The following is a 13,033-nucleotide window of genomic DNA, read 5'->3' as shown; positions in this document are numbered from 1 at the left end:
GCTCCCCGTGAGCTTCCTTTATGAACACCTGCCAACACATAAACTCCTGCTAATTAGTTGATCCGGGTCCCCAAAAGGCACAGGCCCCCTCTACTGGGCTTTCCCTAGTCCTCTTGCTTGACTTCCCTGGGTCCAGTGAGGCAGGCACAACCTCCCCTGGGACAAGTAGGGACCCACCATCACATGCCCCAGGGCCCCAGAGCCCCACCCACAGGCTGGCTTAGCCAATTGCAGTGCAGGCAGGTGTCAGGGGCAGGGCTGGCAGCGCCAAACCCCAGGCTTAAATGGGCAGCCTCCCACCCAGCACCAGGCCTGCTGGACACCCCCTGACCTGCACCTGTGACTGAGCCTGCACCACCGCACCTGCCTCAGGTGAGATCCCCACCCAGACCTGAAGGGAGGGGTCACCCCTGAAAACACGGGGGGATACCAGCCTTGGGGTTTGGGGCTCCCAGGAGGCACTCTTCCAGGGCCTGGCCCCTCCAGGCATGGCAGCTTGACCCCCACACATCAGACTCAGGGCCCGTCACTCCCTGCATTGCCATCTACACGCTCTGGAAGCAGCAGGAGGCTCGCAGGGCAGGGAGCGGGGCAGCAGGCCCCCAGCACATGCCACATCCTTAGTCTTCCTCACAGCCTCATGGGAACACCTGGGGGGATAAATGCAATCTTTTTGCTCTGCCGCAGCGGTTCTAACATCTCAGAAGGAAGGATGGCTTGTAGATGGTTTGGTCTAATCAGAAACTCATGTGTTTTCCCTTCCTAGGTTTTGGAACATGCATCCTTCTCTCTTCCTGGCTGCCCTTTGCTTGGGAATAACCACAGCTGCTCCACAACCCGACCAGAGCTTAGATGCGCACTGGTCCCGGTGGAAGGCGGCGCACGGGAAGCTATATGACGAGGTTGGTAACAGCTGAGCTGTCCAGTGAGGCCCCCAGGGAATGTTCTATGCTGGTGGGAGTTCACAGCAGAGAGTAGCTGCTCCAGGCCGCTCTAACCAAGGCAGTAAGCGAGGCACCGGGACTGCACGACGGTGGGGGCCTATGTCCTGCTGTGCGGTTGCTGGAGAGCAGCTCCCGGAGCGTCAGCCCAGCCCTGGTCAAGGTTTCCCCTCCTCTCTGTCAGCACATCCATCTGGTGCAGGTGATTTGGTTTTAAATAGAAATAAAGATGATGGGTATATGTTTGTCTCCAGGATGAAGAAGGAGAGAGGAGATCAGTGTGGGAGAGGAATATGAAAATGATTGAACTGCACAATCAGGAATACAGCCAAGGGAAACACAGCTTCATGATGGCGATGAACGCCTTTGGTGACCTGGTGAGTGTGGCATGGATTGCTGAACTTTTGTGCTTCCTCTAAGTACTTTAAAAAAAAAAATCTCATGCTTGTCAACATTCTATTTCCTTTTCCTTGAAGACCAGTGAAGAATTCAAACAGGTGTTAAATGACCTTAAAATTCAGAAGCATGAAGAAGGGAACGTGTTCCAAGCACCTCTCTTTGCTGAGATCCCCTCCTCTGTGGACTGGAGAGAGAAAGGCTACGTAACCCCTGTGAAGGATCAGGTGTGACAGTATTCAGCAGGTCCCTCTCCAAGAGTAAAGCCAAAAGGAACTAGTGTCCTTGCTATGGAAGTTGAGGAACCATATACAGTTTGTTATGTTTTGAAAGAGATTTCAGATCTGAGGGCTGTTGTCAAAGTCTTGCTATTAATTTTGTAGACTAAAAGCTTTTTCATTTTGTTTTCAGGGTCAGTGTCAATCTTGTTGGGCTTTTAGTGCAACAGGTGCCCTTGAAGGACAGATGTTCCGGAAAACTGGCAAACTCGTGTCACTGAGTGAGCAGAACCTGGTGGACTGCTCTCGGTCTCAAGGCAACGAGGGCTGCCGTGGTGGCCTGATGGATTATGCCTTCCAATATGTTAAGGACAACGGAGGCCTGGACTCGGAGGAATCCTATCCATATCTTGCAAGGGTAAATGGAGTTCCTTATCTTCTATCAAAGTTGAGCATATTTAGTAAAAATGGACTACATTTAGAATTCTCATTTTAGATTGTAGGCTCTGTATCTGCAAATGGTCAGAATTGTCATCAAAATGTATTAGCCTGGCATAGTTCTCTGCCTAGAACTGTCATTAAAATGTATTAGCCTGGCACGTTTCTCTGCCTAGAGGGTTACCATATAGCTGTTCCTACTTCTAGGTCACACAGCAACACAAGTACCCTTTTATATATAGCACAGATCTCCAGAGTGATAAATCTATGAACAAGTGGACCAAAAGTGTGTCTCATTGAGTAGATATCTGCTAATTTCCCAATTTCAAAACAATCAATCACAACTTGCATCTTGAGATGCTTTATAACAAACTTGACTTGGGAATCACTCAGCTGCAAACTGTCTTGAGCTCATGTTCCCCAGGAAGTGGATGGTAATAATCAAGTCCCTTTCCGTTCCCTTTGAAAGAATGAATCCTGCAAATACAGGCCTGAGAAATCTGCTGCCAATGTGACCACCTTCTGGCATGTCTTAAACAAGGAGGATGGTCTTATGACCACAGTGGCAACTGTGGGGCCCGTCTCTGCTGCTGTAGATTCAAGCCTGGATTCCTTCCAGTTCTATAAAAAAGGTAAGCATTGGTCTATATAGAAATTTGGGCAGAAAAAATGGGTAACCAACCTGACATACAGCAAGATTGACTCTAAGTATATGGAAATCAGGACAGTGTGGATTTAGCATAGTGGCTCATCCTGTATATTAATCCTTGTGCCTATTGTCACCATTTGACATGAATTGACCCATATCCCCATGATTTTAAGCACTTCATAAATATATTTAAATGGCTACATAACGTGACTGGTATAGCTTACTTTACTTTGTTCCAACTGTTGGACCTTGAAAATTTCCAAGGAATTTTACTACTGAAATCAACACTGGAAAGAACCCCTTGGCTCAAGTAATTTTATGTTCTCTGCTGCTTCCTTAGGCTGACATCACGTGGTAGAATGACCAAGTTTCAACAAGTGGTCTTTTATGCCCCTTCACTGTTCTTTACAAAAGAGATGGTGACGGTGCATATTTCTGCTAATATTAGATGATGTCCTAAATCCTTAACCTACCTAAACAAAAAGATCTGATTTCTAAATCTTATCTGGATTTTATATCACAACTGAATTTTGAGCTGCCTCTTTTACTGTGGTTACTAGGTTATTGTCACATGTTATCATGTCACTTGGATGTTCCACCTCAACACTGAATTTTACTTTTCCAGGCATTTATTATGATCCAAACTGCAGCAGTGAAAGCCTGAATCATGGTGTTCTGGTGGTTGGCTATGGCTTTGAAGGAGCAGAATCAGATAACAAAAAATATTGGATTGTCAAGAACAGGTATAAAGAGTAAAAAAATATTTATCTTTGAAATTGAAAAGGAAGTCCTTTTTGGAATTAGTGTTTAGCTGCAGATCCTCAAACCTTGAACATACTTCTGAAATCCCAAAAGTGTTTATCCCACTTAGGGGGAACAGAGACAATTCATGTGATGACAATAGTAGCTTGCTAGGTTCCTGCTATACTTTTGCTACCATTGCATTTCTCAACTTGAAAATTTTCTTATTTCTGAAACACATCTGACCCCAAGAGTTTCCTTTTCCTGCCTCTCATTTTGCACTTCTGTGAAAGGTTTGGGGGTAGAATTGTGTGCTGGGTTAGAACTCAACCATGAATAAGAACAGCCTACCTGGATTCTTCCTGAATCTGTCTTGGCCTCTGGTGCACTGCTCAGTATCAGGTGTTACTGTTCGTAAAGAGAAATGTGTTTGACTGTAATAAATGGCAAACCCTGTCTCCTTCCAGCTGGGGTACAAATTGGGGAACGCAGGGCTACATGCTGTTGGCCAAGGACCGGGACAACCACTGTGGAATCGCCACCATGGCTAGTTTTCCTGTTGTGTGAGCTGAGGGCATAAAGGAGACCTTGATTGGGGACCGAATATCCAGAAAATGAATTTTCTTTTAAAGCTGACCACACCTTATGGTGTGGGATAAAACAATTGAACCACTGAAGACCCAGGTTGTGATTTGATTGTGTGGCATTTTACACTGGGAATGTTACCACTTCGCTCATTACTGCTATAAACACCTTTGTATGACTGACTTGTCTAATAACTTTTGGATTTTCATTTTTTTAAAAAAATGTATGAAGTTTTACATTTTAAAAATAAAATAACTTCAAAGTGGAAGTGAGTTAAAATGTTAATACATTAACTTTTTATAGAGTCAAAATGTGACTGGGCTCTAGGGACATCCCTGGATGTGCCAAGGGTCAACTGGGAGAATACTGGGTGGCCCAAATGTTTTGAGTATAGATGACACCCAACGTTACATTAGTTTCAGGTGCACAACACAGTAATTTGCCAACCCCATACAGTAAGCCATGCTCACCACAGGGGTAGCTCTTGTCTGTCAGTCTCTCACGGTATAAGCACAACGCGCTGACAACACCATCGGCGATATTCCTTATGCTGTGCCTTTTATTCCTGTGACTTATTCTCCATAACTGGAAGCCTGTACCCCTTTTACTCACCCTCATTCTAATCTGTGCTCTCTTCACTGTTTGCAGATTTCCTACCACTCATTTACTAACGGGATTTCTCTCTCTACAGCCACCAGCTCAGCTAGTAGTCTCTAAAACTTCCAGGAGAGTTTTAGAGAAAGAAACTGTGGGGTCCAGAGAGGACACCCCAAAATGTGCCACAGTGGTACATTGATTATCTGGAATCGAAGCTACTTGGGAAACAGCTGGTGCGAGGACACCCAGACTGTCCTCTGTCCCCCGAAAGCAGGAAACGAGTCTCCCGTATGAGAGGTACCCTCCCTGTACTACGAAGTAAAAAAACATCCTTAGCTACACAGATGGGACTTCAAAGCTCAGAAAGCCATGGAAACAAACCTTGTGGCTTTTTTACTAATCTACAACCTCAGCCCAAATTCCACTTAGAATTCCTGCGATTTAAAGCTCCCACACACCTGTTTTCTCTATCCTGTCAATTTCTCACACATTATTGTCTTTGTCTAAAATGTATAAAAACTGCCCCCCCCCCCGCCAACAACAACAACAACAACAACAACAAAAACCTGCCTGCCTTGGTCATTTCTTTGGGTCTCAAATTCCTCACTAGGCCTCCGTATCTATGTAATAAAACTTTGTAGGGTTTTTTCTACCGTTAATCTGTCTCATGTCAATTAAATTCTTAAGCCAGTTGGAAGAATTTTGGAGGAAATAAGGAAATTTCTTCCTCCCTACAAAAGTATTACATTTTTTACTATAAAGAAGTTTATGAATTAAAACAACAAGAGGGGCGCCTGTGTGACTCAGTGGGTTAAGAGTCTGACTTCAGCTCAGGTCGTGATCTCAGGGCCTTGGGATGAGCCCAGAGTCAGGCTCCCTGCTCAGCATGGAGTATACTTCTCCCTTCGCCCACCTGCCCCCCCACGACCCCCCTGCTGCTCATACTCTCTCTCTCTCAAATAAATAAATAAAATCTTTAACAAAAAAAACAGAATCACACCTCAGCATATGCAAGTAACTTTTATTTTAAAAAGCAAAACTTTCTGCAACCTTTGAAAACATGAAAATTCAAAAGTCATGAAGCAAGTAACTCACACAACGGTGATTAGAGCAGGGAGTAAGGAGGTAGCGATGTCTCCAGTGTGAAAGTCACGGAAGCAAATCATAAGTGCGATCTTCAGTGATTCAAGTGTTTTAGCCACACAGTAAGGTGTGGTCAGCTTTAAAATAAAATTCGTTTTCCAGACATTCTGTCCCCAATCAAGGCCTTCTTTGCATCCTCAGCTCACACGACAGGAAAGCGGGCCATGGTGGCGATTCCACACTGGTTGTCCCGGTCCTTGGCCAACAGCATGTAGCCCTGCGTGCCCCGGTCCGTGCCCCAGCTGGAAGAAGACGGCGTTTGCCAATTATTACAAACAATCCAACACATTTCTCTTCATGAACAATCACACCTGGTACTGAGCAGAGCACCAGAGGCCAGCACAGATTCCGGAAGAATCCGGAGAGGCCGTTCCTGTCCATGTTTGAGTTCTAACCCAGCACACAATACTTCTATCCCAGACCTTTCACAAAACTGCAGCGTAAGCAGGAAAAGGAAACTCTTGGGGCCAGATGTGTTTCGGAAATTTTAAAAAAAAATGCAATTTAGAAATGCAACGGTACCAAAACTATCGCAGGACCTTAGCAAGCTTGAGATAGTACCTTACTGTGGTCACCACGTGAACGTGTCTGTGCTCCAACCAAGTGGGGTAAACACTTCTGGGATTTCAGAAGTGTGCTCAAGGGTTGGGCGACTTGTCTCCAAACACTGATTCCAAATCCTTTGCGATTTCCAAGATAAGTATTCTTGGCTTTTATACCTGTTCTTGACATTCCAGTATTTTTGGTTCTCGGGTTCTTCTCCTTGAGAGTCATAGCCAACCACCAGAATACCGTGATCCAGGTCTTCACTGCTGCAGTTTGGATCATAATAAATGCCTGGAAAGTAAAATCCAATATTGGGGTGAGGGCTCCCACGTGACATGTGATAGTAACCCAGCCTATCAACCACGGTAAGGGAGACGTATCAAAATTCAGTTGTGATATAAATCCAGATAAGATTTAAAAGTCAGGTGGTTTTGTTTAGCTAGACTAGAGGTTTAGGCCCTCATCTAATGCTAGCAGAAATACCAATTGTCATAATCTCATTTGTAAACAATAGTCAAGAGGCATAAAAAAAACACCTGCCACAACCTTATGATTCTCCTTAAGGGATGTGAGCCTAGGGAAACAGCAGAGAACATAAAATTACTTGGGCCAAGGGCTTCTTTCCAGTGTTAAGTTCAGTAGTAACATTCTTTAAAATTTTTCAAGGTCTAACAATTGGAAAAAAGTAAAGCGAGCTATACCAATCAAATTATGTAGCCATTTAAATATATTTATAATGTGTTTAAAATCATGGGAATTTGGGTCAAGTCATGGCAAGCGGAAAGAGCGGGCAGAAATATTACGCGTACAGGATGAACAACTATGTTAAATCCACACCACCCCCCCAAATTCTACATTGAATTCTGCATACCAAAGTGTCACACTTGCTGTATGTTAGCATGGTTTTCCAATTTTCCTACCTGTATCTCTACATAGACAAATGCTTACCTTCTTTATAGAACTGGAAGGGATCCAGGCTTGCGCGGACAGCAGCAGAGACGGGCCCCACAGCTGCCACGGCCACCAGAAGGGACGCCACCTGCTGAGGGATGTTCACGAGGCCAGTGACGTTGGCAGCAGAAGAGTCGGGCATGTATTCGCAGGATCCGTCCTTTCAAAGGGAAAGGGGAAGAGACTTGATTGCTACCATCCACCTCCTGGGGAACATGAGTTCAAGACAGCTTACAGGTAAGGGATTTCCAAGCCAAATTTGTCGTAACGCATCCCAGGAGCTGAAATGCTGGTGGTTGTTTTGAAACTGAAAAACTACCTTGTGTGCATTCAATGAATTATTCTGGGTCTACGTGTCCTTTTTTTTTTTTTTTTTAATTTTTTTTTTAAAGATTTTATTTATTTATTTGAGAGAGAGAATGAGAGATAGAAAGCACGAGAAGGAAGAGGGTCAGAGGGAGAAGCAGACTCCCCGCTGAGCAGGGAGCCCGATGCGGGACTCGATCCCGGGACTCCAGGATCATGACCTGAGCCGAAGGCAGTCGCTTAACCAACTGAGCCACCCAGGCACCCGGGGTCTACGTGTCCTTAAGAATGTTTTCCCTCGGGAGAAATCTGTATGCTCTATAGAACGCTGTGCATGTCTCCCTGTAGCATAGAAATAAAAACAGCCCCGTGGTAACCATCTAGGCAGAGAACCGTGCCCGGCTAATATAGTTTAATGAGAGTTCTGACAGCTTCCAGCTGTAGAGTCCACCATTTAAAATGCGAATATTAAATATGGTATCTGTTTTCTTCAAAAGCATGCAACTCTGAGAGCAGAGCTAGAATGATAACAGGTGAGGACCTCCACTTACCTGTGCACAATATGGATCAGATTCCTCTGAGTCCAGGCCTCCGTTGTTCCGAACATGCTGGAAGGCATAATCCATCAGGCCACCACGGCAGCCCTTGTTGCCTTGAGACCAAGAGCAGTCCAGCAGGTTCTGCTCACTCAGTGACACGAGTTTGCCAGTTTTCTGGAATATCCATCCTTCGAAGGCACCAGCTGCACCAGAAGCCCAACCAGAAGCACTCTGACCCTGAAATCAAATTAGGAAGCTCTCAGTCAAATAGCAAGGCCTTGACAACAGCCCATGGATCTGAAAACTCTTCTTAAACATAGCAAGGGCATATTGTTCCACAGCAGGGAACCATAGCAGGGCTGCTACTTTCTTTTTGGCTTTACTCTTGGAGAGAACTGTGGTGAGTAGTCATCCTTCATACTCACGGGACTGAAACTGGCTGTCTGTCTCCTGTCTACAGGTCCAATGATTTCAGCAAAGAAGGGTATTTTAAACACTTTCCCATTCTTGTCCTTCTGGATTTTAAGGCCATTCATCATGTGCCTGAATTTTTCATTGGTCTTCAATGAAAAGAAAGTAGAATGTTGACAAGGATGAGAATTCTTTGGCAAAGTACCAAGGAGAGAAAGAACAAAAGGTTCAGCAATCCTGCCACACTCACCAGGTCACCAAAGGCGTTCATCGCCATCGTGAAGCTGTGTTTCCCTTGGCTGTATTCCTGATTGTGCTGTTCAATCATTTTCATATTTGTCTCCCACACTACTCTCCTCCATCTTTCATTCTAGAGACAAACATATAACCCATCATCTTTATTTCTATTTAAAACCAACTGACTTACTCAGTGGATGTGCTGACAGAGAGGAGGGGAAACCTTGACCAGGGCTGGGCTGACGCTCCGGGAGCTGCTCTCCAGCAACCGCGCAGCAGGACATAGGCCCCCCACCGTCGTGCAGTCCCGGTGCCCTGCTTACTGCCTTGGTTAGAGCGGCCTGGAGCAGCTACTCTCTGCTGTGAACTCCCACCAGCATAGAACATTCCCTGGGGGCCTCACGGGACAGCTCAGCTGTTACCAACCTCGTCATATAGCTTTCCATATGTTGCCTTCCACTGGATCCATTGGGCATCTAACCTTAGGCCAAGTTTTGTAGTAGCTGAGACTATTCCCAAGCAAAGGGCAGTCAGGAAGAGAAAAGGATGCATGTTTCAAAACCTAGGAAGGGAAAAGAAATGAGCATCTGAACAGACCAATCTGTCTAAAAAGCCATCCTCTTCTTCTGAGTTGTTAGAGCCACTATCATGGAGTAAAAACATAGAATTTATCCTCCCAATACATATACAAGGACTGGACTGGCCTCACCGATGGGGGGTGGGGGGGTGCTCACCTGATAGTGCAGCTCTGCAAGGGCCGACAGCAGGTGTAGCTCTGGGGCTCTCTGATGTTGGGCTGTAGTTTTAAGGCCACTCATCAAAAGCCCTGAGGTCTGGCCTGGCTGGTCCTGCCCACACCACCTGGTCACACTGTGATCCTGTTGGTTTTGCTTTTGTTTGCCAAGCTGATGACTTCTGATGTTTTCTTGGTGATTATATCTTGTTTTTGACAGAACAAAAACTTCTAGACAATAGTGTGGACTCATATCCCTACCTCAAATTGTCCTTAATCAGTTTGACTAAAAACAATGAGCTCAGGGTAGTTCATCTAAGTGACCAATGAGTTCACAGTGGTCTGGCTTACAAAAACAAGTCTATGCATATTCAACAAGGAAGAAGATGTACAACTCCCGTTAATCGATGCCATTATAAGACAGGAAGGAAGTGTGCCATAAAGGTGCATTGAAATATATTTTGTCGTTGTATGCTATCAACTATATGTCTAGCACTGTGAAAATATCTATATTTTTAGACATTTTTCTCACAACTCAGGTCAGATAAGCTAATAATCATTTTATAGATGAGACGAGAGAGACAAAAAGAAATTTGGTGAGCCATTCAAAAGAATAATAAAGTTTCTCATGGTTCATCTCCCTCTCTGATTTCTCCCCCTTTGGATTTCCCTCCATTCCCCTATGGTCCTCCATGCTATTGCTTATGTTTCACATACGAGTGAAACCATATGATAATTGTCTTTGTCTGTTTGACTTACTTCACTTAGCATAATCCCCTCCAGTTCCATCCATGTCGATGCAAATGGTGGGTATTCATCTTTTCTGATGGCTGAATAATATTCCATTGTGTATATGTACCACATCTTCTTTATCCATTCATCTGTTGAAGGGCATCTTGGCTCCTTCCACAGTCTGGCTATTGTGGACATTGCTGCTATGAACATTGAGGTTCACATGCCCCTTCTTTTCACTGCATCTGTATCTTTGGAGTAAATACCTAGTAGTACAATTTCTGGGTCATAGGGTAGTTCTATTCTTAACATCCTGAGAAACCTCGATACTGTTTTCCAGAGTGGTTTCACCAGCTTGCATTCCCATCAACAGTATAAGAGTGTTCCCCTTTCTCCATATCCTCACCAACATTTGTTGTTTCCTATTTTGTTAATTTTTGCCATTCTAACTGGTGTAAAGTGGTATCTCATTGTGGTTTTGATTTGTATTTCCCTGATGCCAAGTGATGTTGAGCATTTTTTCATGTGTCTGTTAGTCATTTATATGTCTTTTTTGGAGAAGTGTCTGTTCATGTCTTCTGACCATTTTTTGACGGGTTATTAGTTTTTTGAGTGTTGAGTTTGAGAAGTTCTTTATAAATCTTGGATATCCGCCCTTTATCTGACAAGACATTTGCAAATATCTTCTCCCATTCCATGGGCTGCCTCTTAGTTTTGTGACTGTTTCCTTTGCTGTGCAGATGCTTTTTATCTTGATGAAGTCCCAAAAGTTCATTTTTGCTTTTGTTTCACTTGCCTTTGGAGATGTATCTTGAAAGAAGTTACCATGGCCGAGGTCAAAGAGGTAACTGCCTATGTTCTTCTCTAGGATTTTGATGGATTCCTGCCTCACATTGAGGTCTTTCACCCATTTTGAGTTTATCTTTGTGTATGGTGTAAGAGAATGGTCCAGTTTCATTCTTCTCCATGTAGCTGTCCAGTTTTTCCAGCACCACTTATTGAAGAGACTGTCTTTTTTCCATTGGATATTTTTTCCTGATTTGTCAAAGATTAGTTGATCATAGAGTTGAGGGTCCATTTCTGGGTTCTCTATTCTGTTCCATTGGTCTATATGTCTGTTTTTGTGCCAATACCATGCTGTCTTGGAGCTTGGTAATAGAGCTTGAAGTCAGGCAACGTGATGCCCCCAATTTTGTTTTTCCTTTTCATCATTCTCTTGGTGATTCAGGGTCTTTTCTGGTTCCATACAAATTTTAGGATTTTTTGTTCCAGCTCTTTGAAAAATGCCAATGGTATTTTAATAGGGATGGCACTGAAAGTGTAAATTGCTCTGGGGAGGATAGACATTTTAACAATGTTTATTCTTCTAATCCATGAGCATAGAATGTTTTTCCATTTCTTTGTGTCTTCCTCCATTTCTTTCATAAGTGTTCTGTAGTTTCTAGAGTATACATAGCCATCCAAGCCTCTCTCAAAAAATTAGAAAAATCCCAAATGCACAAGCTAACCCTACACCTAAAGGAGCTGGAGAAAGAACAGTACATAAAACCTAAACCAAGCAGGTGAAGAGAAATAATAAAGATTAGAGCAGAGATCAATGAAATAGAAACCAGAAAAACAGTAGAACAGATCAATGAAATTAGAAGCTGGTTCTTTGAAAGAATTAATAAGATGGGGGTGCCTGGGTGGCTCAGTCGTTAAGCGTCTGCCTTCAGCTCAGGTCATGACCCCAGGGTCCTGGGATCGAGCCCTGCATCGGGCTCTCTGCTCAGCGGGAAGCCTGCTTCTCCCTCTCCCACTCCCCCTGCTTGTGTTCCCTCTCTCGCTGTGTCTCTCTCTGTCAAATAGATAAAATCTTAAAAAAAAAAAAGAATTAATAAGATCAATAAACCACTAGCCAAACTTATGGAAAAGAAAAGAGAAAGGACCCAAAATTAATAAAGTCACAATGAAAGGGGAGGGATCACAACTAACACCAAGGAAATAGAAACAATTACTAGAAATTATTACCAGCAACTGATGCCAACAAATTAAGCAACGTGGAAGAAATGGATGCCTTCCTGGAAATTTAGAAACTACCACGACTGAAACAGGAAGAAATAGACAATCTGGATAGACCAATAACCAGTAACGAAATTGAAGCAGTTATCAAAAACCTCCCAAAAAACAAAAGTCCAGGGCCAGATGGCTTCCCAGGGGAATTCTACCAAACATTTAAAGAAGAAATAATACCTTTTCTACTGAAGCTGTTCCAAAAAAAAAAAAAAAAAAAAAATAGAAACGGAAGGAAAACTTCCAAACTCCTATGAGACCAACATTACCCTGATCCCAAAACCAGGCAAAGACCCCATCAAAAGGAAGAATTACAAACAAATATCCCTGATGAACATGGATGCCAAAATACTCAACAAGATCCTAGCTAATAGGATCCAACAGTACATTAAAAGGATTATTCACCACGACCAAGTGGGATTTATTCCTGGACTACAGGGGTGGTTCAATATCCCCAAATCAATCAATGTGGTAGAGCACATCAATAAAAGAAAAGACAAGAACCATATGATCCTCTCAAATGATGCAGGAAAATCATTTGACAAAATACAACATCCATTCCTGATTAAAACTTTTCAGAGTATAGGGATAGAGGGAACATTCCTCAATGTCATAAAAACCATCTATGGAAAGCCCACAGCAAATATCATTATCAATGGGGAAAAGCTGAGAGCTTTTCCTTTAAGATCAGGAACACGACAGGAATGCCCACTCTTACCACTATTGTTCAACATAGTACTAGAAGTCCTAGCCTCAGCAATCAGACAACAAAAAGAAAAAAAGGCATCCAAATTGGCAAAGAAGTCAAACTCCCCCTC

At 43.6% G+C, this 13,033-nt stretch overlaps 2 protein-coding genes across 3 annotated transcripts; one reads left to right on the top strand and one right to left on the bottom strand.

Annotated features, from left to right (window-relative positions):
* The first annotated feature begins 770 nt into the window (after window positions 1-770).
* LOC113934717 (cathepsin L1-like) lies at window positions 771-3,950 on the top strand. 2 transcript variants are annotated; one of them, XM_035723667.1, is made up of 7 exons: window positions 771-902; window positions 1,196-1,318; window positions 1,418-1,564; window positions 1,749-1,973; window positions 2,463-2,625; window positions 3,268-3,385; window positions 3,851-3,950. In XM_035723667.1, exons 1-7 carry the CDS (start codon window positions 777-779, stop codon window positions 3,948-3,950), a joined length of 1,002 nt encoding a protein of 333 aa, XP_035579560.1. In that variant the 5' UTR covers window positions 771-776. The 2 variants fall into 2 exon arrangements, with proteins under 2 accessions (XP_035579560.1, XP_035579559.1); XM_035723666.1 differs by having other exon boundaries at window positions 3,247-3,385.
* Window positions 3,951-5,786: 1,836 nt separating this feature from the next.
* Window positions 5,787-9,250, bottom strand: LOC113934736 (cathepsin L1-like). The gene is made up of 7 exons (XM_027616250.2): window positions 9,125-9,250; window positions 8,712-8,831; window positions 8,472-8,610; window positions 8,063-8,295; window positions 7,203-7,365; window positions 6,428-6,545; window positions 5,787-5,950 (listed from the first exon to the last, which is right to left on the bottom strand). Exons 1-7 carry the CDS (start codon window positions 9,248-9,250, stop codon window positions 5,851-5,853), a joined length of 999 nt encoding a protein of 332 aa, XP_027472051.2. The 3' UTR covers window positions 5,787-5,850.
* Window positions 9,251-13,033: the final 3,783 nt, after the last annotated feature.

The sequence above is a fragment of the Zalophus californianus genome, chromosome 13, assembly GCF_009762305.2.
Source record: "Zalophus californianus isolate mZalCal1 chromosome 13, mZalCal1.pri.v2, whole genome shotgun sequence".
Classification (NCBI taxonomy): domain Eukaryota; kingdom Metazoa; phylum Chordata; class Mammalia; order Carnivora; family Otariidae; genus Zalophus; species Zalophus californianus.
Note: the sequence above shows the minus strand (reverse complement) of the source record. Positions and strands in the feature narration are given on the sequence as shown.

Bases quoted from the DNA above. Each gene is read 5' to 3' on its own strand.
- LOC113934736 (XM_027616250.2), bottom strand. From the start codon at position 9,250: ATGCATCCTTTTCTCTTCCTGACTGCCCTTTGCTTGGGAATAGTCTCA. The intron at 8,611-8,711 runs GTGAGTGTGGCA...TTTTCATTGAAG, and splicing joins TGAACGCCTTTGGTGACCTG to ACCAATGAAAAATTCAGGCA. The intron at 8,296-8,471 runs GTATGAAGGATG...GCTTCCTAATTT, and splicing joins AGCCAGTTTCAGTCCCGTGA to GATTTCAGGGTCAGAGTGCT.
- LOC113934717 (XM_035723666.1), top strand. From the start codon at position 777: ATGCATCCTTCTCTCTTCCTGGCTGCCCTTTGCTTGGGAATAACCACA. The intron at 903-1,195 runs GTTGGTAACAGC...GTTTGTCTCCAG, and splicing joins ACGGGAAGCTATATGACGAG to GATGAAGAAGGAGAGAGGAG. The intron at 1,565-1,748 runs GTGTGACAGTAT...TTTTGTTTTCAG, and splicing joins TAACCCCTGTGAAGGATCAG to GGTCAGTGTCAATCTTGTTG.